Source organism: Salvelinus namaycush, chromosome 17 (assembly GCF_016432855.1).
Source record: "Salvelinus namaycush isolate Seneca chromosome 17, SaNama_1.0, whole genome shotgun sequence".
NCBI lineage: Eukaryota > Metazoa > Chordata > Actinopteri > Salmoniformes > Salmonidae > Salvelinus > Salvelinus namaycush.
The window spans coordinates 390338-415053 of record NC_052323.1 but is presented as its reverse complement, the minus strand read 5'-3'; the positions used below and the strand labels follow the sequence as shown (position 1 = coordinate 415053).

General features: G+C 45.0%; 1 protein-coding gene across 1 annotated transcript in view; it reads left to right on the top strand.

Moving 5' to 3' along the window:
• Nucleotides 1-24053, top strand: part of LOC120061858 (glycine receptor subunit alpha-4-like) — a 94344-nt gene extending 70291 nt beyond the window's left edge. The window contains exons 6-9 of the mRNA XM_039011640.1: nt 15104-15241; nt 15619-15833; nt 16790-16939; nt 23766-24053. Coding sequence (XP_038867568.1) covers nt 15104-15241; nt 15619-15833; nt 16790-16939; nt 23766-24053 — 791 coding nt within the window. The remainder of the gene's footprint in view (nt 1-15103; nt 15242-15618; nt 15834-16789; nt 16940-23765) is intronic.
• Nucleotides 24054-24716: the final 663 nt, after the last annotated feature.

The window sequence follows — 24716 nt, the reverse complement described above, 5'->3', positions numbered from 1 at the left end:
GTTTGGTACACATCCGGTGGATAGAGAGCCGTTTATTATGTTCAACATAGGAGGGCCAAGCACAGGAAGCAGCTCTTTCAGTAGTTTAGTTGGAATAGGGTCCAGTATGCAGCTTGAAGGTTTAGAGGCCATGATTATTTTCATTTATTGTGTCAAGAGATATAGTACTAAAACACTTGAGTGTCTCCCTTGATCCTAGGTCCTGGCAGAGTTGTGCAGACTCAGGACAACTGAGCTTTGGAGGAATACGCAGATTTAAAGAGGTGTCTGTAATTTGCTTTCTAATGATCATGATCTTTTCCTCAAAGAAGTTCATGAATTTATTACTGCTGAAGTGAAAGCCATCCTGTCTTGGGGAATGCTGCTTTTTAGTTAGCTTTGCGACAGTATCAAAAATACATTTTGGATTGTTCTTATTTTCCTCAATTAAGTTGGAAAAATGGGATGATCGAGCAGCAGTGAGTGCTCTTCGATCCTGCACGGTACTGTCTTTCCAAGCTACTCGGAAGACTTCGAGTTTGGTGTGGCGCCATTTCCGTTCCAATTTTCTGGAAGATTGCTTCAGAGCTCGGGTATTTTCTGTATACCAGGGAGCTAGTTTCTTATGACAAATGTTTTTAGTTTTTAGGGGTGCGACTGCATCTAGGGTATTGCGCAAGGTTAAATTAAGTTCCTCAGTTAGGTGGTTAGCTGATTTTTGTCCTCTGACACCCTTGGGTAGGCAGAGGGAGTCTGGAAGGGCATCAAGGAATCTTTGGGTTGTCTGAGAATTTATAGCATGACTTTTGATTATCCTTGGTTGGGGTCTGAGCAGATGATTTGTTGCGATTGCAAACATAGTAAAATGGTGGTCCAGGATTATGAGGGAAAACATTAAGAACCACAACATTTATTCCATGGGACAAAACTAGATCCAGAGTATGACTGTGGCAGTGAGTAGGTCCGGAGACATGTTAGACAAAACCCACTGAGTCAATGATGGCTCCGAAAGCCTTTTGGAGTGGGTCTGTGGACTTTTCATGTGAATATTAAAGTCACCAAAAATGTGACTATTATCTGCTATGACTACAAGGTCCGATAGGAATTCAGGGAACTCAGTGAGGAACGCTGTATATGGCCCAGGAGGCCTGTAAACAGTAGCTGTAAAAAGTGATTGAGTAGGCTGCATAGATTTCATGACTAGAAGCTCAAAAGACGAAAACGTTTTTTTTTTGTAAATTGAAATTTGCTATCGTAGATGTTAGCAACACCTCCGCCTTTGCTGGATGTGCGGTGGATATGGTCACTAGTGTAACCAGGAGGCGAAGCCTCATTTAACACAGTAAATTCATCAGGCTTAAGCCATGTTTCAGTCAAGCCAATCACATCAAGATTATGATCAGTGATTAGTTCATAGACTATAACTGCCTTGGAAGTGGCTATGTACTGGCCTGTCTCCTGATGTACTGGCCTGTCTCCTGGTAGCGCCTCCATGCTCTGGACACTACGCTGACAGACACAGCAAACCTTCTTGCCACAGCTCGCATTGATGTGCCATCCTGGATGAGCTGCACTACCCGAGCCACTTGTGTGGGTTGTAGACTCCGTCTCATGTTACCACTAGAGTGAAAGCACCGCCAGCATTCAAAAGTGACCAAAACATCAGCCAGGAAGCATAGGAACTGAGAAGTGGTCTGTGGTCACCACCTGCAGAACCACTCCTTTATTGGGGGTGTCTTGCTAATTGCCTATAATTTCCACCTTTTGTCTATTCCATTTCCACAACAGCATGTGAAATTTATTGTCAATCAGTGTTGCTTCCTAAGTGGACAGTTTGATTTCACAGAAGTGTGATTGACTTGGAGTTACATTGTGTTGTTTAAGTGTTCCCTTTATTTTTTTGAGCAGTGTACTATGAAACAAAGATAAATGACATAAAGAATGACAGTAAAATGCTTTGGAGCACCTTAAATGAAATTTCGGGCATTCATTGAATCAGATGGCTCACTCATCACAAAACCCACTGATATTGCCAATTTACTTCAATGATTATTTTCATTGGCAAGATTAGCAAATTTAGGCATTAAATGCCAGTAACAATGTCACGCGGGACTAGGTGGGCGAAAGAACCAGACGCAGAGAGAGAGAGCCGCTTGGGAAAAATATTCCTTTTTTACTCTTAACTGAATAAGCCCGAACATCCAGGGCGCAGAGAAACACTTGCCAACAACCCAAAATACACACACGTAACAAAAAACAATCCCGCACAAAACAAGGGCGGGTCAAACTCCTAATTATAGGGAAGCTCATTACGAAACAAAAACAACAGGTGCAACTAATAAGACAAAACAAACAGACAAACGAAAAAGGGATTGGTGGCGGCTAGTAGGACGGTGACGACGGCCGACGAGCACCGCCCGAACAGGCAGGGGAGTCAACTTCGGCGGAAGTCGTGACAGTACCCCCCTCCTGACGCGCGGCTCCCGCAGCGCGCCGCCACCGGCCTCGAGGACGACCCGGAGGGCGAGGTGCCGGGCGATCCGGGTGGAGGCGGTGGAAGTCTCTCAGTAGTGAAGGATCGAAAATGTCCCCCACCGGAACCCAGCATCTCTCCTCCGGACCGTACCCCTCCCAGTCCACGAGGTACTGTAGGCCCCTCACCCGGCGTCTCGAGTCCAGAATGGCACGTACTGTGTACGCCGGGGACCCCTCGATCTCCAGAGGGGGTGGAGGGACCTCAGGCACCTCACCTTCTTGCAGGGGACCAGCCACCACCGGCCTGAGGAGAGACACATGAAACGAGGGGTTAATTCGGTAATACCTAGGGAGTTGTAACCTATATCACACCTCGTTTATTCTCCTCAGGACTTTAAACGGCCCCACACACTGCGGCCCTAGCTTCCGACAGGGCAGGCGGAGAGGCAGGTTTCGGGTCGAGAGCCAGACCCTGTCCCCCGGTGTGAACACGGGGGCCTCACTGTGGTGCTGGTCAGCGCTCCTCTTCTGCCGTTGTCCTGCTAACTTTAGCGATTCCTGGACGGCTTTCCAGGTGTCCTTGGAGCGCTGTACCCATTCCTCTACCGCAGGAGCCTCGGTCTGACTCTGGTGCCATGGGGCCAGGACCGGCGGGTAACCTAACACACACTCAAACGGGGACATGTTCGTTGAGGAGTGGCGGAGGGAGTTCTGAGCGAGCTCAGCCCAAGGAACATACCTCGCCCACTCACCAGGCCGGTCCCGGCAATATGACCGCAGAAACCTGCCCACATCCTGGTTTACGCGCTCCACCTGCCCATTACTCTCGGGGTGAAAACCCGAGGTCAAGCTGACCGAGACCCCCAGTCTTTCCATAAACGCCCTCCAAACTCTGGACGTGAATTGGGGGCCCCGATCAGAAACGATGTCCTCAGGCACCCCATAGTGCCGGAAGACATGGGTAAACAAGGCCTCCGCAGTCTGCAGGGCCGTAGGGAGACCGGGCAACGGGATGAGACGGCAGGACTTAGAAAACCGATCCACAACGACCAAAATCGTAGTACTTCCCTGGGACGGGGGAAGATCGGTAAGAAAGTCCACCGATAAGTGTGTCCACGGCCGTTGTGGAACGGGGAAGGGCTGTAACTTCCCTCTAGGCAAGTGCCGAGGAGCCTTGCTCTGAGCGCACACCGAGCAGGAGGAGACATAAAATCTCACGTCCTTAGCCAACGTGGGCCACCAGTATCTCCCTCTAAGACTCCGCACTGTCCTCTCGATGCCAGGATGACCCGAGGAGGGGAGAGTATGAGCCCAACGGATTAGCTTATCCCGGACCCCTCCCGGCACGTACTGAACCCCCGCTGGACAGTTAGGAGGGGTCTGCTCTAACCGTGAGGCTCTCTCTATCTCCGCGTCCACCTCCCATACCACCGGTGCCACGAGACATGAAGGTGGAACGATGGGAGTTGGCTCAACGGACCGCTCCTCGGTATCATAGAGACGGGACAGCGCGTCGGCCTTGGTGTTTTGGGAGCCTGGTCGGTACGAGATGGTGAACTGAAACCGGGTGAAAAACATGGCCCATCTAGCCTGACGCGGATTTAGTCTCCTCGCTTCCCGGATGTACTCGAGATTACGATGGTCAGTCCAGATGAGAAAAGGGTGTTTCGCCCCCTCAAGCCAATGTCTCCACACCTTCAGAGCCTTGACTACAGCTAACAACTCCCGGTCCCCCACATCATAGTTTCGCTCCGCCGGACCGAGCTTCCTCGAAAAGAAGGCACAAGGGCGGAGCTTGGGTGGTACGCCCGAGCGCTGGGACAGCACGGCCCCGACCCCCGCCTCGGACGCGTCCACCTCCACTATGAACGCTAAAGAGGGGTCCGGATGCGCCAACACAGGCGCATTGGTAAACAGCTCCTTCAGACGACTGAAAGCTCTGTCCGCCTCTGCTGACCAACGCAAGCGCACCGGTCCTCCCTTCAGCAGTGAGGTAATGGGAGCAGCCACCTGACCAAAACCCCGGATAAACCTCCGGTAGTAATTGGCAAACCCTAAAAACCGCTGCACCTCTTTCACCGTGGTCGGAGTCGGCCAATTACGCACGGCTGTAACGCGGTCATCCTCCATCACCACCCCGTAGGTGGAAATACGATAACCCAGGAAGGAAACGGCCTGTTTGAAGAACTCACATTTCTCCGCCTTGCAATACAGGTCATGCTCCAGCAGTCGCCCAAGTACCTTACGCACCAGAGACACATGCGCCGCGCGTGTGGCAGAGTAGATCAAGATGTCATCAATGTACACTACCACTCCCTGCCCGAGCAGGTCTCGGAGAATCTCATCTACGAAGGATTGAAAGACAGCTGGAGCATTTTTCAACCCATATGGCATGACGCGGTACTCATAATGGCCAGATGTAGTACTAAATGCGGTTTTCCACTCATCTCCTCCCCGGATACGCACCAGATTATACGCACTCCTCAGGTCCAATTTTGTGAAGAAGCGTGCCCCGTGAAATGATTCCACCGCCGTAGCGATGAGAGGTAGTGGGTAACTAAACCCCACTGTGATGGAATTTAGACCTCGATAATCAATGCACGGGCGTAAACCGCCATCCTTCTTCTTCACAAAAAAGAAGCTCGAGGAGACAGGTGATGCGGAGGGCCGAATGTATCCCTGTCCCAGTGATTCAGTAACATATGTCTCCATAGCCGCTGTCTCCTCCTGGGACAAAGGATACACGTGACTCCTAGGAAGTGCAGCGTTCTCCAGGAGGTTTATCGCGCAGTCCCCTCGTCGATGGGGTGGTAATTGGGTCGCCTTCTTTTTACTGAAGGCGATAGCCAAATCGGCATATTCAGAGGGAATGCGCACGGTGGAAACCTGGTCTGGACTCTCCACCGTAGTCGCACCAACGGCAACTCCTATACACCTGCCTGAACACTCCTCTGACCACCCCTTAAGAGCCCCCTGTTGCCAGGAAATCACCGGGTTGTGCTGAGCTAGCCAGGGAATTCCCAACACCACTGGAAACGCAGGTGATTCGATAAGGAACAGACTAATCTGCTCCTTATGACTACCCTGCGTTACCATGTCCAGTGGTACCGTGGCCTCCCTGACCATTCCTGACCCTAATGGTCGGCTATCTAAGGAGTGCACGGGGAAAGGTAGGTCTAACGACACAAGGGGAATCCCTAGCCTTAATGCGAGCCCCCGATCAATGAAATTCCCAGCTGCGCCTGAATCGACTAGCGCCTTATGCTGTAGAGAGGGAGAAAACCCGGGGAAATAGGTTAACACATACATATGACTGACAGGAAGCTCTGGGTAAGTCTGGTGCTGACTCACCTGGGGTGATCGAGTAGTGTTCCGCCTGCCCTCCCGACTCCCAGAAGAGTTCCTCCAGCACCGGTCGGCCGTGTGCCCTCGCCGACCACAACTGGTGCAGGAGGACACTCCTCCTCCGGTCCCCCTTGACGCTGCCCCCCCTAACTCCATAGGGATAGGAGCAGGAGGGCTGGGAGGTGGAAACGACAGGACCTGTTCCGAACGTCCGCGGGCAGCCAGCAGGTTGTCGAGACGGATGGCCATGTCAATAAGTTCGTCCAGCGTGAGTGTGGTGTCCCGACACGCTAGCTCCCTGCGGACGTCCTCCCTAAGGCTACATCGGAAATGGTCTATTAAGGCCCTGTCGTTCCACCCTGCTCCTGCAGCCAAGGTCCTGAACTCCAGGGCAAAGTCCTGTACGCTCCTCGTCTCCTGACGCAGGTGGAACAGCCGTTCACCCGCCGCACGACCCTCTGGTGGGTGGTCAAACACAGCTCGGAATCGGCGGGTGAACTCAGGGTAATGATCCCTCGCCGAGTCTGGGCCATTCCACACTGCGTTGGCCCATTCGAGAGCTCGTCCAGTCAAACAGGAGACGAGGGCGCTCACGCTCTCCTCTCCGGAGGGAGTAGGACGAACGGTCGCCAGGTAAAGCTCCAGCTGGAGAAGAAACCCCTGACACCCGGCCGCCGTTCCATCATACTCCCGTGGGAGCGCCAGCCGAAGATCCCCGGAGCCGGATGCTGTAACAGGAACAGGAGGTGTTGGAGGAGGGGGTGCTGGAGATGAGGTGGGAAGGCCACTCCTCTCCCATCGATCCATCCTCTCCATCATTTGGTCCATAGCTGACCCAATTCTGTGGAGAACACTGGTGTGATGGAGGACCCTTTCCTCCATCGATGGGAGAGGAGACGCGGCTGCTCCTGCTGATTCCATTTTCAGTGGTGCGGGATTCTGTCACGCGGGACTAGGTGGGCGAAAGAACCAGACGCAGAGAGAGAGAGCCGCTTGGGAAAAATATTCCTTTTTTACTCTTAACCAAAACTGAATAAGCCCGAACATCCAGGGCGCAGAGAAACACTTGCCAACAACCCAAAATACACACACGTAACAAAAAACAATCCCGCACAAAACAAGGGCGGGTCAAACTCCTAATTATAGGGAAGCTCATTACGAAACAAAAACAACAGGTGCAACTAATAAGACAAAACAAACAGACAAACGAAAAAGGGATCGGTGGCGGCTAGTAGGACGGTGACGACGACCGCCGAGCACCGCCCGAACAGGTAGGGGAGTCAACTTCGGCGGAAGTCGTGACAAACAAACGCTGACACTGCACATCCAAATATAACTGATCAAAATATGAAAGACAAGCATTGTAATTTTGAATTCCGTAAAGTGAATGTGGAACAGTGGTGTAAAGTACTTAAGTAAAAAATACTTTAAAGTACTATTTAAGTAGTTTTTGGGGGTTATCTGTACTTTACTTTCTATTTATATTTTTGACAAATTTTACATTTACTTCACTACATTCCTGAAGACTAGATTGTACTTTTTACTCCATACATTTTCCTTCACACCCAAAAGTACAAGAAAATAGTGAAATTCACGGGCTTATCAACCGAACATCCCTGGTCATCCCTATCGCCACTGATATGGCGGACTCACTAAACACGCATGCTTTTTTTGTAAATTATATCTGAATGTTGGAGTATGCCCATTGCTTTCCGAAAAAAAGAGAAAAAAAAGAAAATGGTGTCATCTGGTTTGCTTAATATAAGGAATTTGAAATGATTTATGATTTTACTTTTACTTATGATACGTAAGTATGTTTTAGCAATTACATTTACTTTTGATACTTAAGTATATTTTAAACCAAATACTTTTAGAATTTTTCTCAAGTAGGGTTTTACTGCGTGACTTTTACTCAAGTTTAGTACTTTTTCCACCACTGGTGTGGAAGAAGTGAAAAAAATATTGTTGTCTATCAACAATAACAACTGAGGATAATAGCAGATGATATTGCCACTCCTATAAGCCATATCTTCAATCTAAGCCTACTAGAAAGTATGTGCCTTCAGGCCTGGAGTGAAGCAAAAGTAATTCCGCTACCCAAGAATAGTAGCCTTTACTGGCTAAAATAGCCAAAACTTTTGACCCAAGTTAAACAATTTAAAGGCAATGCTACCAAATACTAATTGAGTGTATGTAAACTTCTGACCCACTGGGAATGTGATGAAAGAAATAAAAGATGAAATAAAGCATTCTCTCTACTATTATTCTCACATTTCACATTCTTAAAGTAAAGTAACATTTTTACTAGGATTAAATCAGGAATTGTGAAAAACTGAGTTTAAATGTATTTGGCTAAGGTGTATGTCAACTTCCGACTTCAACTGTATATGTGCTATATACTTACAGTACCAACCAACTTACCATCTTCACAGCCAATGTCTGCAAGAAAACATATCTTTCTACTAATTAAAAACAATATTACAACATGATTAAGGTTACTTACAATAACATACAATTTACAACAAGATGTAATGTAATAAAATACCAACTGTCTTGAGGTGGGGAACCAGCCAAGCAGTGAAAACAAGGGTGGGGGAAACATGAGACGAAACATGATGGATGATGTCGATGGACAGACAAATTCACGCACATTGACGACATGAAACAAACAAGCCACATGACAATGCTTCCTACACCGCGCCACCTCCTTACCTTCTCTCACGTATTTCCAGCAGAAGCAGTGGACGCTGACCTCTGTTGTGTAGGGCGTGGACACCTTGGGAGTCCTGGACCCAGGATGGGGACTGGAATCGGGACTGGGAAATGGTTCCAGGCGCCCTGCCTGAAAACAAGAGAATATATGATTTCTCATGGATTTCTGATGGTATCGTGCCATGGAACGTTCCTCATCTCTGCAGAGAGTAAGACTGTTTGCAATAGCAAACAGCCCACAATATGTGCCCCCTTTCTGCTGCTGGACTGCCGGCCACTCCACAGTCACAGAAGTCCCTGGAAAAGATGAGGTGGGTAGTGTCATGACCATTGGAGTCATACACCTTAACAGTACCTACCTGGCAGCGGAGGTTACTTACCGTGATCCAGTGGTTAGCCTTGAGATTGACTATCTGGACAAACCCCTGGGCCAGTGTTGGTACTGCTGACAGCATGGCAATGTTTTTTTCCACCAATTTCGTGGTATCCAATTGGTAGTCTTGTCTCATCACTGCAACTCCCGTACGGACTCGGGAGAGGCGAAGGTCAAGAGCCATGCGTCCTCCGAAACAAAACCCAACCTAGCCGCACTGCTTCTTGACACAATGCACATCCAACCCGGAAGCCAGCCGCACCAATGTGTCGGAGGAAACACCGTACACCTGGCGACTTGGTCAGCGTGCACAGCACCCGGCCCGCCACAGGAGTCGCTAGTGCGCGATGAGACAAGGATATCCCTGTCGACCAAACCCTCCCTAACCTGGACGACGCTGGCCCAATTGTGCGTCGCCCCATGGACCTCCCAGTCGCGGCTGGCTGCGACAGAGCCTTGGCTCGAACCCAGAATCTTTGGTGGCACAGCTAGCACTGCGATGCAGAGGTCTCCTACTTCTGGACGTTGCACCTGCAAAAGAGCTTGAGCGTGATCAATTCTAAAATTGTCTAACCAGGAGTACGACGGAAGAATGACCCCCCCGAAGGTCCTCCATCTGGCCACAGAGAGCAGCTGGCCTTACCTGCCCCTGTTAGACACTAGTGATGAGAACCTCACTAGTGTCTTCTAGTCCAGTGACTGGACTTACCTGCCCCTGTTCCTCCAGTCCGACACAAGCCACAAGTGAGAAAATGTGATGGATTAGCGCAGTGCAGTGCAAAAGGGGAGATATTAACTTTTCAACCGTTTTTGAAAGTATAGCCTACCTCAAGTTGGTCGCCTTACGACTCAGAGCACAGAGAATCAGACTGATCCGAACTCACTGGCTCTGGTGGATGGGATACTTCCTGGGTGGCTCGGACAGTCGATTGTCGAGTTGATGAAATACTAAAGTCTAAGTAAATTTGCACTGCTGTTTCTCTGTCTCTCCATCTCTCTCTGTCTTTCACTCTCTTCCTCTCTCTCTGTATGGGTCTCTCTCTGTCTAGTGAAGACACCTAGTTAAGGGTAGTTTGAGTTACCATAATTGCTTACACCTATCCATTTGATTGACCAGGGTTAACTTATAGCTAGGTACCTCAATATGACAGACATACAACTAAATGTATTATTAGCGACATGTAGATGACCAACTAGATAGATGGGAAAGGGTTATAAATGGTTGGTTGTACATAAATCCTTCCAGTTATCTAATAGCAATTAACTGCTTAACGTTACACTGAATTGTGAATTTCTCTGCCCCCATACGAGTGTTGCGCCTCTTGTTGAGATCAGTGGTGAATTCATAGGACTTTTCCTGGTTGGAAAGATAAAAGAAAATCTCTGAGGGATGCCATTAAAGTGCAAGCTACATACAAACAGAAAGCTACAACTACAGTTAGCTAGCTAGATAACGTTAGCTAAATAAAACTGTCTGGCTAGCTAGCTGACTAGGCAGGCTGAGGTAAATAACTTGCTAGCAATGTCAATGTAAAATCAATATAAAAACAGATTAAATTATTTCTTCCTATTTAACAATATTTTCTTATATAAGACATATATGGTAAAGAAAGAGTGTCCTCTTTCCAGTCTTTTCGGTCCTTTAATGCAGCAGGTAGTCAGCAGGTTGTCACCGTCAAAAACACTGTTCTTGGAGAGCAATTCTGAGGTAACGTTAATAATTTTGCATGGACTGAGCGAGCGCTTATGAGGTGAAATAGAACTAGAACTGGCTGCGTCATCCGTCCTTAGTAGCGGTCGACCGATTTTGATTTTTCAACGCAGATACCGATACCGATTATTGGACGACCAAAAAAAGACGATACCGATTAATCGGACGATTTATTTTATTTTATTTGTAATAATGACAATTACAACAATACTGAATGAACACTTATTTTAACTTAATATAATACATCAATAAAATCAATTTAGCCTCAAATAAATAATGAAACATGTTCAATTTGGTTTAAATAATGCAAAAACAAAGTGTTGGAGAAGAAAGTAAAAGTGCAATATGTGCCATGTAAGAAAGCTAACGTTTAAGTTCCTTGCTCAGAACATGAGAAAATATGAAAGCTGGTGGTTCTTTTAACATGAGTCTTCAATATTCCCAGGTAAGAAGTTTTAGGTTGTAGTTATTATAGGAATTATAGGACTATTTCTCTCTATACGATTTGTATTTCATATACCTTTGACTATTGGATGTTCTTATAGGCACTTTAGTATTGCCAGTGGAACAGTATAGCTTCCATCCCTCTCCTCGCCGCTACCTGGGCTCGAACCAGGAACACATCGACAACAGCCACCCTCGAAGCAGCGTTACCCATGCAGAGCAAGGGGAACAACTACTCCAAGTCTCAGAGCGAGTGACATTTGAAACGCTATTAGCGCGCACCCCGCTAACTAGCTAGGCATTTCACATCGGTTACACCAGCCTAATCTCGGGAGTTGATAGGCTTGAATTCATAAACAGCAGAGCTGCTGGCAAAACGCATGAAAGTGCTGTTTGAATGAATGCTTACGAGCCTGCTGGTGCCCACCATCGCTCAGTCAGACTGCTCTATCAAATTATAGACTTAGTTATAACATAATAACACACAGAAATACGAGCCTTAGGTCATTAATATGGTCAATTCCGGAAACTATCATCTCGAAAACAAAACAGTTATTATTTCAGTGAAATACGGAACCGTTACGTATTTTATCTAATGGGTGGCATTCATCAGTCTAAATATTCCTGTTACATTGCACAACCTTCAATGTTATGTCATAATTACGTAAAATTCTGGCAAATTAGTTCGCAATGAGCCAGGCGGCCCAAACTGTTGCATATACCCTGACTCTGCGTGCAATGAACGCAAGAGAAGTGACACAATTTCACCTGGTTAATATTGCCTGCTAACCTGGATTTCTTTTAGCTAAATATGCAGGTTTAAAAATATATACTTCTGTGTATTGATTTTAAGAAAGGCATTGATGTTTATGGTTAGGTACACGTTGGATCAACGACAGTCCTTTTTCGCGAATGAGCACTGCATTGATTATATGCAACGCAGGACACGCTAGATAAACTAGTAATATCATCAACCATGTGTAGTTATAACTAGTGATTATGATTGATTGATTTTTATAAGATAAGTTTAATGCTAGCTAGCAACGTACCTTGGCTTCTTACTGCATTTGCGAAACAGGCGGGCTCCTCGTGAGGCAGGTGGTTAGAGCGTTGGACTAGTTAACCGTAAGGTTGCAAGATTGAATCCCTGAGCTGACAAGGTAAAAATCTGTCGTTCTGCCCCTGAACAAGGCAGTTAACCCACCGTTCCTAGGCCGTCATTGAAAATCAGAATGTGTTCTTAACTGACTTGCCTAGTTAAATAAAGGTGTAAAAAAAAAAACGGCCAAATCGGCATCCAAAATTACCGATTTCCGATTGTTATGAAAACTTGAAATCGGCCCTAATTAATCGGCCATTCCGATTAAATCGGTCAACCTCTAGTCCTTAGTGACCGCTACGAGGTAAAATAGAGCCAAGCAACCAGCATAGCAAGGGACGCTTTGGTTCATTATTTAATCCGGTCAGAATTTTGCGAATTCTAGGAATAGCCCTAGCAACAGAAGCTAGAACTCATCGAATCCCATTGTGACGCAGAGGGGGGGACACTTTTTGGCAGGGTGTCACGATCGTCAAAATAACATTCGGACCCAGGCGCAGCGTGATATGGGTTCCACATATTTATTGACGTGAAACGCACAAAACAAAAACAAAATATTTAAAAAAGCAAAAACAATACGTTAAGCTATGGAGTGCTCACAGGCAACTACACATAAACAAGATCCCACAAAAACCAGTGGGGAAATGGCTGCCTAAATATGATTCCCAATCAGAGACAACGCTAAACAGTACCAGGCCAACATAGAAATAAAACAACCTAGATTACTCACCCTAGTCACACTCCGACCTAACCAAAATAGAGAATAAAAAGGCTCTCTATGGTCAGGGCGTGACACAGGGGGACACTATTTGGCATGACAGGCCTTACATACAGTACCAGTCAAAAGTTTAGACACACCTACTCATTCAAGGGTTTTTCTTTATTTTTACTATTTTCTACATTGTAGAATAATAGTGAAGACATCAAAACTATGAAATAACACATTTGGAATCATGTAGTAACCAAAAAGTGTATATTTTACATTTTAGATTCTTCAAAGTAGTCACCTTTTGCCTTGATGACAGCTTTGCACACTCTTAGCATACTCTCAATCAGCTTCACCTGGAATGTTTTTCCAACTGTTTTGAAGGAGTTCCCACATATGCTGAGCACTGCTTGGCTGCTTTCCTTCCCTCTGTGGTCCAACTCATCCCAAACCATCTCAATTGGGTTGAGGTCAGGTGATTATGGAGGCCAGGTCATCTGATGCAGCACTCCATCACTCTCCGTCTTGGTCAAATAGCCCTTACACAGCCTGGAGGTGCGTTAGGTCACTGTCCTGTTGAAAATTAAATGATAGTCCCACTAAGCGCAAACCAGATGTGATGGCGTATCACTGCAGAATGCTGTGGTAGCCATGCTGGTTAAGGGTGCCTTGAATTCTAAATAAATCACAGACAGTGTCACCAGCAAAGCACAACCACACCATCACACCTCCTGCAGACATGCAGAGATCATCCGTTCATCTACTCTGCATCTCACAAAGACACGGCGGTTGGAACCAAAAATCTCAAATTTGCACTCATCAGACTTAAATGTTGGTGTAAAATGTGTATGTAAAATGTATGCATATGTAGCACAAAAGCTGTAAAAAAAACTAAATATATTTGTCCTCCGAAGACATCAAAACTATGAAATAACACATTTGGAATCATGTAGTAACCAAAAAAGTGTATATTTTACATTTTAGATTCTTCAAAGTAGTCACCTTTAGGGTTCAAAAAATTAAAAAATAATACAAAATAAAATATTTTTAAAAAGGCTATTGTTCTTATTGGTTTCATTTAGTAGTGGGTTTTTTTCTCCCCCTTTTTTTTCTCCTCTGAACAGTTGATGTTGAGATGTGTCAGTCACTTGAACTCTGTGAAACATTTATGTGGGCTGCAATTTCTGAGGTTGGTAACTCTAATGAACTTATTTTCTGCAGCAGAGGTAAATCTGGGTCAACCTTTCCTGTGGCGGTCCTCATGACATTCCGTTTCATCATAGTGTTTGATGGTTTTTGCGACTGCACTTGAAGAAACTTGACTGACCTTCATGTCTTAAAGTAATGATGGACTGTCGTTTCTCTTTACTTATTTGAGCTGTTCTTGCCATAATATGGACTTGGTCTTTTACCAAATAGGGCTATGTTCTGTATACCACCCCTACCTTGTCACGACACAACTGATTGGTTCAAACACATTAAAATTAACTTTTAACAAGGCACACCTGTTCATTGAAATCCATTCCAGAAGACTCTCAAAAATAAAATATATTATGATTTGTTTAACACTTTTTTGGTTTCTACATGATTCCATATGCATTGTTTTATAGTTTTGATGTCTTCACTATTATTCTACTATGTAGAAAATAGAAAACTCAAGAAAAACGGAATGAGGTGTGTTAAAACTTTTTGACTGGTACTCAAAGCAATTACAGTCTAGTCTTCAGTAGTCACGTATGGCTGCTTGGTCTACTGTGATGTATGTGTCCTTACACAGCTGACAGGCTTTGCGGGTCTTTGGTGGCGCAAACACGTGTAAGTGAATGCAAGGGCAACCCTGCATCCATTAATTAAGCCATCAGCTCCCGCTGTTGTTGAGGCATGCACCTCACATTCACCCTTCATGTTTGATCTTCAAGCCACTGGTCTGCCACTTTGGCTTATGACCTTTATCATGACAAACAGGCGGGGAGGGAGATGGGAATGGCAGCTGGACTGAGGGAAGTCACCCTGTTTACTCCCCATCACTCACTCTCTCCCTCGCCATCTCTCACCCTCTCTTCCTTTACACCTGTCTTTCTCTCTCCAGCACTCCCCGTCTCTCCCTTTCTCAACTCTATCCCTCTCTCCATATCTTTCCCTTTGGACCTCTCTCTCAGTTTCTCATCTTCTCTCCCCCACTCTCTCGCTCTCTCTTTCTCTTTCACCCTCCCTCCTGTGTCTCTCCCACCCTAATCTTATCTCTTTCTCTCTCTGTAGTTGGGTATACCATGAATGATCTGATCTTCGAGTGGTTGGCAGAGAACCCGGTGCAGGTGGCTGATGATCTGACACTCCCTCAGTTCGTGCTGAAAGATGAGCAGGATCTGGGCTACTGTACCAAGCACTACAACACAGGTGGGACCTTGGTGGAACTTCAGTGGAAGAGCACATTGTTTTTCTGAATGGAACATAAATGACAGTATGGAGCTTTGGGGTTTGGGGATTGAATCCATGTTTAAGAAAAGAGTTCAGAGCATAACTTGATGAGAAAGCTGGTGCTTTCTGCAGAATGATTAAAAGTGCTAGATGCTGCAGAATCATTGATAAATGTACATGAGAAAAAGCAAATTAAGTGCTCAATGGAGTAGCAGCAACTCCTTCTCAACATATGATCTGAACTCCATGGACCAGTGGCAACTTTTCCAACCTACACACAAAAAACACGTAAATTCTACAGAAGTTGCCAAAAGACTGACATAAGTATTTGCCAATTCTATCGGTTATGGTGGCAGGTAAATTCACCTGCATCGAGGTTAAGTTCCACCTGGAGAGACAGATGGGCTACTACCTGATCCAGATGTACATCCCTAGCCTGCTCATCGTCATCCTGTCCTGGGTCTCCTTCTGGATCAACATGGATGCTGCCCCGGCTAGAGTGGGCCTGGGCATCACCACCGTGCTCACCATGACCACCCAGAGCTCTGGGTCTCGGGCCTCTCTACCCAAGGTGAGCATAGATAACGCTCTACCAACACCAGGTATGTAGTGTTAAAAAGTAAGGCAAGTAAGCAGGATGATGGATAGCGAGTCTAGTAAGTGCTAATTTTGCAAGGCGTGGAAACACTATTCACATGAAGCGTGACTGTCAACGCAAAGCTTGTAGGAACTGTTAGCATTGGTGGATATGTATCAGAATGTTTCAAATTGTTTCAATTTAATCATATGACTCCTCTCCCAATGCTGATTGGCTATTTCAGATGTCACTTTAATGGGCTGGCACCTGGTTATTGTCACCTGCCAGATCAACGGAATGCAATGTAATGGTCCAGTTCATAACCAATTACTTCTAGCATCTGCAATGCTTGGCATGACGCACATGTGCATGTACCTTAACTGGATAAGTAGCTGCTGCCTCACATGCTAGGCCTCTAGGTTTGTTAGACTGGAATAGCCAATATAGATACAGTAGTTAGGCCATGTCTAGACAGGTAGCTGGCAAAATATTACTATGGAGTGAACTTAACTGGAATTTCAAACTTGAGTTTGACATGTTTTGACCTTGACGTGTTCACGAACAGAGCAGAGTTGACATTCCCTGGCTGATGTATGAGTCTATGTGAATCTGATGCATCTGCCTGCATCTTATTGACTCCCGTTTACATTTTGGGCCATTCTGAAGACAAGGCTCATTAGTCTCACTAGTCCTGTGTTGCTCAGTTGGTAGAGCAGCTCCAGGGTTGTGAGATCGATTCCCACAGGGGACCAGTATGAAAAAACTATTTAAAAAATGTATGCACTCACTATTATAAGTCTCTCTGGATGAGAGCGTCTGCTAAATGACTAAAATGTAGTCTGCATGTTTAGGGCAGTGTCAGTATGCCATTTCCCCCTAATTATGCCCACCAACGCCTCCATTGATTCGCTATTGATGACCCGGTGACCTTGTGTGCCCCTCCCCGCCAGGTGTCCTACGTGAAGGCCATTGACATCTGGATGGCCGTGTGCCTGCTGTTTGTGTTCGCTGCGCTGCTCGAGTATGCGGCAGTCAACTTTGTCTCGCGGCAACACAAGGAGTTTATCAGGCTGAGGAAGAAGCGGCGGCGGCAAAGAATAGTGAGTGTAAATCGCCCGACACACACTGGACAAACACACCTGTCACTTTCTACCACACTGACTTACAGACCTTGTTATTGTGCGCCGCTGTATATTCAGAGACTGACAACAGCAGCACACTACAGCTGGCCGTCACTTTACATGAGGAAGATGCAGCTCGTTTCAGGCTCAGCTCATTTCCACGGTGAGGACTGACCTGCACAGATGTCCATGTGCTCCCTGCTCCCCTCGTCACACCATTAACCTGGTCTGTAACACAGGCTAAACCTGTCCTCCAGCCTCGCATCACTGGAACTCTGGGAGAGTAAAATAGGGGGTTTTATGGCTGAACAAGAGCTTAGGAGGAGTAAAATATTGCTGATCTGAAGTACTACTATCCAGCCAAACTAACCAATCCACCATGTAGCCACTTGTAGAGAATGGAGAGCGGTAATGCTACTGAGCACAAATTACCAGATGGGAGACCCTTTAGCGAAACAGAAAATTGACTCTCAAGGGCAGAGACAACAGAGTCTGAAAAAACGCATTAAACGGTGGTCCAAAATAGGTGGGCTGTTTTCCTAGACTATTAAAGCTCCCACTGTCTAAGGGCAGACAAATCTCACAGATTTAGTGGACTGTCTACTGGACTCGAATACAATAAAAGGAGTGGAAATGATTTTCCATGAGAGCAAGAAGTAACTCCACATCAGTAGGGCAATTACTCCCGTCAAGATATTTGGCTTCTGAATTATCCATCTAGGGTGGTATTGAAGCGTGGCCTTGGGCTGATGGAGCACACCTAGCTACCATCACTGACTGACCAGGGTTAATCAGTACCTAGTGTACCTCCATGGTCTTCAGCTTGGCGTTGAAAAACAACAGAGGGCAGTCAGACCCTGACACCCAAACTCCCATGTACGTGTACTGTATACACTACAGCTTACGTCATGATGGAAATAAAACTACTTTATATCTACTGTATAAGAAAATGAGTTGCGGTGTTTGCAAAGCCAACTTACTTTAGTTCCCCGAGGATATTTTCCTCAGCCTCCTGAGCTACAGTAATTCCCTTGGTTAAAGCCGTGGATGATGAATCGTACTTTTAACGTTTTCCTTGCGTGCTTCTCTGATTTAAAGGTTAAACTGCATAGCTTGTTTTACATTTAGTTCCGCACCACCATGTTTGATATATTATACAGTAGCAGTCAAACGTTTGGACACACCTACTCATTCAAGGGTTTTTCTTTATTTTGACTATTTTCTACATTGTAGAATAATAGTGAAGACATCAAAACTATGAAATAACACATATGGAATCATGTATATCCAAAAACGTGTTGTATGTTTTATATTTGAGATTCTTCAAAGTTGACACCCTTTGCCTTGATGACAGCTTTGCACATTATTGGCATTCTCTCAACCAGCTTCATGAGGTAGTCAGCTAGAATGCATTTCACATTAACAGTTGTGCCTTGTTAAAAGTTAATTTGTGGAATTTCTTTCCGTCTTAATGCGTTTGAGCCAGTCAATTGTGTTGTGACAGGGTAGGGGTGGTATACAGAAGATAGCTCTATTTGGTAAAAGACCAAATCCCTATTATGGCAAGAACAGCTCAAATAAGCAAAGAGAAACACAGTCCATCGTTACTTTAAGACAGAAGGTCAGTCAATGCGGAACATTTCAAGAACTTTGGAAGTTTCTTCAAGTGCGGTCGCAAAAACCATCAAGCGCTATGATGAAACTGGTTCTCATGAGGACCGCCACAGGATAGGAAGACCCAGAGTTACGTCTGCTGCAGAGGATAAGTTCATTAGATTTAACTGCACCGAAGAGTGCAGCCAAAATAAATGCTTCACAGAGTTCAAGTAACAGACACATCTCAACATCAACTGTTCAGAGGAGACTGGGTGAATCAGGCCTTCATAGTTGAATTGCTGCAAAGACACCACTACTAAAGGACACCAATAATAAGAAGAGACTTGCTTGGGCCAAGAAACACAAGCAATGGACATTAGACTGGGTGAAATTTGTCCTTTGGTTTGATGAGTCCAAATTTGAGATTTTTGGTTCCAACCTCTGTGTCTTTGTGAGACGCAGAGTAGGTCAACAAATGATCTCCGCATGTGTGGTTCCCACCGTGAATCACGGAGGAGGAGGTGTGATGGTGTGGGTGTGCTTTGCTGGTGACACTGTCAGTGATTTATTTACAATTCAAGACACACTTAACCAGCATGCCTACCACAGCATTCTGCAGTGATACGCCATCACATCTGGTTTGCGCTTAGTGGGACTATCATTTAATTTTCAACAGGACAGTGACCCAAAACACACCTCCAGGCTGTGTAAGGGCTATTTCACCAAGGATAGTTATGGAATGCTGCATCAGATGACCTGGCCTCCACAATCACCCGACCTCAACTCAATTGAGATGGCATGGGATGAGTTGGACCGCAGAGTGAAGAAAAAGCAGCTAACAAGTGCTCAGCATATGTGGGAACTCCTTCAAGACTGTTGGAAAAGCATTCCTCGTGAGGCTGGTTGAGAGAATGCCAAGAGTGTGCAAAGCTGTTATCAAGGCAAAGGATGGCTACTTTGAAGAATCTCGAATATAAAATATATTTTGATTTGTTTAACACTTTTTGGGTTACTACATGATTCCATGTGTGTTATTTCATCGTTTTGATGTCTTCACTATTATTCTGCAATGTAGAAAATAGTAAAAATAAAGACAAAACCTTGAATGAGTAGGTGTGTCCAAACATTTGACTTCTACTGTATGTCCACATCTTTTGTCTATTTTTGGCTCAAAGAAAGTACTGTACTTTTGCTGAATTTGGAATGAAGCAGATAGCATTTCCTGCACTCAGCAACAAGCAGATTAGCATTTCTTAGGAATTAAGTTTTGCAGCACCTGAGCACATCATTCTTTCAGGACCCTTGTATTATAGACAAACGCTGAGAAAAAAGGTACACAATCCAATGTGCAGCTAATTTCTGATTGGTATTAAAAGAGAGAATAGCATGGTATCAAATGACATTTTTCCAATCTATGTATTGCTCCTTTCCCTGCGGAGGCCATGGCCTTGGCCAATCAACCGCCGAGTGTAGAGTCAGAGAGGAAAGTGAACGACCTGCCTGGCAACAACACTATCAGCACCAGCTACCACGGAAACCTGAATCAGCACTGCAGGGCCTGTGCCAGGGTAAACTGACCCACTGTATCACCTCTGACACCAAAGTGAATGTTCCATCACCTCTGTCCACTCAAACTGAATCTGTTGACCCCCAAAACCGAATGTCCTCCACCACATCTGATCCCCAAAGCGAATATGTTCTGCCCTTGCCCCACCAAGTGCAAGTCTTGCACTGAAACAAGCCCCTTTTGACCTTTCTCACTCTCCTCCCCCCTGGTCTGCTCCTGCCCTTCACGCCATCCTAATTTTAAACGTTAAATTAAAGTCTGATGTAATTCTGTGTCATCGGCTCCAGGTGTGTACTCGTCGGGCGGGGGGGGGGGGGGGGGGGGGGGGGGTCACCTTCCCTGTCTTCTCAAGAAAGCACAGACTCCTCTTTTTCAGGACATCCTCTGCTCTGAGGGTGTTGGCATGTACTGATCGCTTAGTACTTGGAGGTATTTTTTGTTGAGTTAAAAATATACCTCCTTCAGAAAGTATCCATACCACTTGACATATTCCACATATTGTCGTGTTACAGCCTGAATTCAAAATTGATTAAATAGGTATTTTTTCTCACCCAATGACATAGTGAAAACTAATTTTAGCAAATTGAAAATTTGAATTTGAAAATAAAATACTGAAATAGCTCATTTCCATAAGTATTCATACCCCTGAGTCAATACTTTGTAGAAGCACCTTTGGCAGCGATTACAGCTGTGAGTCTTTCTGGGTAAGTCTCTAGGAGCTTTCATTTGCCCATTACTCTTTTCAAAATTATTCAAGCTCTGAAAAAATGGTTGTTGATCATTGCTAGACAACCATTTTCAGGTCTTGCCATTGATTTCCAAGTAGATTTAAGTCAAAACTGTAACTCGGACAGTCAGGAACATTCACTTTCTTCTTGGTAAGCAACTCCAGTGTAGATTTGGCCTTGTGTTTTATGTTCTTGTCCTGCTGATAGGTGAATTAATCTCCCAGTGTCTGGTGGAAAGCAGACTGAACCAGGTTTTCCTCTAGGATTTTCCCTGTCCTTCGCTCCACTCCATTTCTTTTTTACCCTGAAAAACTACCCAGTCCTTAACGATTACAAGCATACCCATGAAATGATGCAGCCACCACTGTGCATGAAAATATGGAGAGTTTTATTCAGTAATGTGTTGTACTGAATTTTACTGGGTTTATTGATAAACCATCAAAAGTGTAATTAATAACTTCACCATGATCAAAAGGGATATTCAATGTCTGTTTATTTTATTTTTTAATCCATCTACTAATAGGTGCCCTTCTTTGTGATGCATTGGAAAACCTCCCTGGTCTTTGTGGTTGAATCTCTGTTTGAAATACACTGCTCGCCTGAGGGACCTTATAGACAATTGTTTGTGAGGTAGTCATTAAAAATAATGTTAAATACTATTATTTCACATATAGTGAGTCCATGCAACTTATTATGTGACTTGTTAAGCAAATGTTTACTCATGTAGGCGTGCCATAACAAGTCAGTTGAATACTTTTTGACTAAAGACTCTTCAGCTCTTAATTGGGAATTCATTTGCAAACATTTCGAAAAACATCATTCCATTTTGATATTATGGGGTATTGTGTATAGGCCAGTGACAAAAAAAAAGCCATATTTAATCCATTTTCAATTCAGGCTGTATCACTACAAAAAGACCTGCCAAGGGTCAGGGAGAGAGACACCCGGGAGGGTCAATTCACTCACTGCTTTAACACTGACTACTAATAACAAAATTTAGATCCCACATCCCACCTTCCCCTGCCAAAGCGCATCTCTAAAGGTGTGAGAGGACTGTCAACATTAAGCTACATGTCCGTTGATATTCTCCACAAAGATGGGGAATATGGCATCTCACTCTGCATGGAAAGAGTGCCCCGCCATCCATCATTGATAATGCCCATTGTGAGTTTTTATCGGGACCCTGACTTTTCAATCCGGCACCTTGATAAGTCTATTATTTCAGAAGTTTAGATAAAAAAAAGTCTGTGTCCTTAGCCTACAAAGACAAAATGGAGGTACATTTTTTTTTCACGTTAATGGTACTGTTCCTCTCCAGCTGCCCTCCCTCTGTGTAGAGACTCCGGAAAGGCAGATGACTGAACAAACTTGAACTTAGACCGCTGGATTGAATAAACACCATCTCTCACAAATCATCCATGCCACGAGGCAAATTACAACATAGTATACTGGAAATAACTCTCCCCTTAAAGCCTGACTGCACTTCGGGATTTGGCTTCGTTTTAGATTTGGTTCATTAAGAAACGCTAGTGGCCATGATTGAATTGAAACAGGTGTTGGTTTCAGGGTGTGGTTTGATGCGGATGTCTCTTTTGTGTGTTCGCAGGTGGGAAGAGTTAGACAAATTATTTTGCCAATTTGCTTCAGCCGGCTGGCAAAATTGGTTAGACTTTGGATAGCCTATCTCCGGGGCTAGTTAGGAACCGTCAATAAATTACACAATGTAAATTAGACAATATTTTCATGTTGTACACCTTTTAGTTTTCTCATTAAACGCTTTCAATATTTGTATATTAATTTCTACTATTTATAGTTGGTTTGAGGTTTTTAAGTCATTGAAATGTGGAGCCAATTTTAACATATTGTCCCAAGTAGCTTAACCCTCAACAAGACAAAGCTGCACTTCCTTCCGGGTAAGGCCTGCCCACTCCAAGACCTCTCCATCACGGTGGACAACTCAGGTTCATGATCTACAATATCCCTGGAGTACAACGTTTCCTCACACAAGAAGCGGCACACCTCCTAATTCAGGCACTTGTCATCTCCCGTTCTGGACTACTGCAGCTCTCTGTTGGCTGGGCTCCCTGCTTGTGCCATCAAACCCTGGAATTTATCCAGAACGCAGCAGCCAACCTGGTGTTCAACCTTCCCAAGTTCTCTCATGCCACCCCGCTCCTCCGCACACTCCACTCACTTCCAGTCGAAGCTCGCATCCACTACAAGACCATGATGCTTGCCCAGGTGCTTGCGTCTGCCACCTCTTGTCTGTTGACCATCCTACCCCTAGGGGAGGTCAGCTCCCGCTCAGCCCAGTCAAAACTGTTCTTACTACGACTGTAATATGTGGTTGACTCACATAGCTATCTTAAGATAAATGCACTAACTGTAAGTCGCTCTGGATAAGAGCATCTGCTAAAATATATATATATTTTTTTTACAAATTACATTGTGTAATTTAACAACGGTCCCTAACAAGCCCCACGGGGATATCCAAAGTCAATGCAAATTGACCACGGAATTACGATTGGGTCGCATGCAGCTGCCAAGCTGTTGGCAGGATTGGAAAAAAAACAACCTTCACTTAAAACTCAGTTTTGGACGAGACTGACTTTATGACCAAAATTACACTTTATAGTAAACTTTGACAGTAGAATACATGGTTATGACTCATATTGATGCCACATAGGCTGTTTTCTAAATGAGAAGTTGTTTTAGGGGCAGTTGCACTTTAAGTCCAGACATGCTTGGTGTTTTCATTTTAAGTTGAGTAAGTAATGCCCTCACCCTGTTGCCCTTTTGCTACGTTACACCCCAAATGCCTGCATCTGAAAATTACCCACTGGGAAGAAATATGAGTTAATGCCAGTTGCCCGTTAGAAGCCAATTTGTGCTTTCTTTTTGCTTCATTCCCCAGGAAGAGGAACTGGTGAGAGACAGCCGTGGGTTTTACTTCCGCGGCTACGGACTGGGTCACTACCTGCAGACCAAGGACGGAACGGCGGTGGAAGGGGCCACAATCTTCGCCCCGCCGGTGTCCACCGTGTACGATGGCGAGGCGGTCCGCAAGCGCTTTGTGGACCGGGCCAAGCGCATCGACACGATATCCCGCGCAGTCTTCCCTCTGAGCTTCCTCTTCTTCAACATTTTCTACTGGATTACCTACAAAGTGCTGCGACACGAGGACATCCACGCAAATTTGTAAAATTGGTTAGACTTTAGACTTTCTGCTCTACTCCCCACGACTTCTAATTGTTACATGCTACTTTTCTTTTTTTTTCTTCTTCTTTCAACCAAAACTGCCTATCAGATCTACATTAAAAGTGTTTCAGAGGCATACGCTTCGCAACAGTTGCCATTGATGCTAAAAACTCTGTGCTCAGGTGCGTCTTCAGGATTTCAGAGAAAGTGTGTATGAAAAGAAAGTGAAGCTGTGAATTTAAACTGGTGTTCGAGTGCTGTTTGTTATTGCATTCTTTTATTTTAGTCATCTTGTTTTGACTGGATTACAGCAGAAACATAATAATGCTAGTCTTTTAACTTCTGCCTGAACTATGAACTATGGCTAAAGGCAGATACCACAAGGGAATATTAGTCATGGCTGGATGGATACTTCTGACTTGAATTTTACCAATCAACGCATCTTTGAATGAATGTAAAAAAAATATTAAAAGGCTTTTTTACAACTTTACAATGCCAAACAAATGGGGTGTGAGGGAGGGATTGGGGTATTTGATATTTCTGGATTTAAATGAGGTGATGATGATATGTTGTTTAAACTACATATGACAATAGATTATATACAGTGCATTCGGAAAGCATTCAGACCCCTTGACTTTTTCCACATTTTGTTACGTTACAGCCTTAT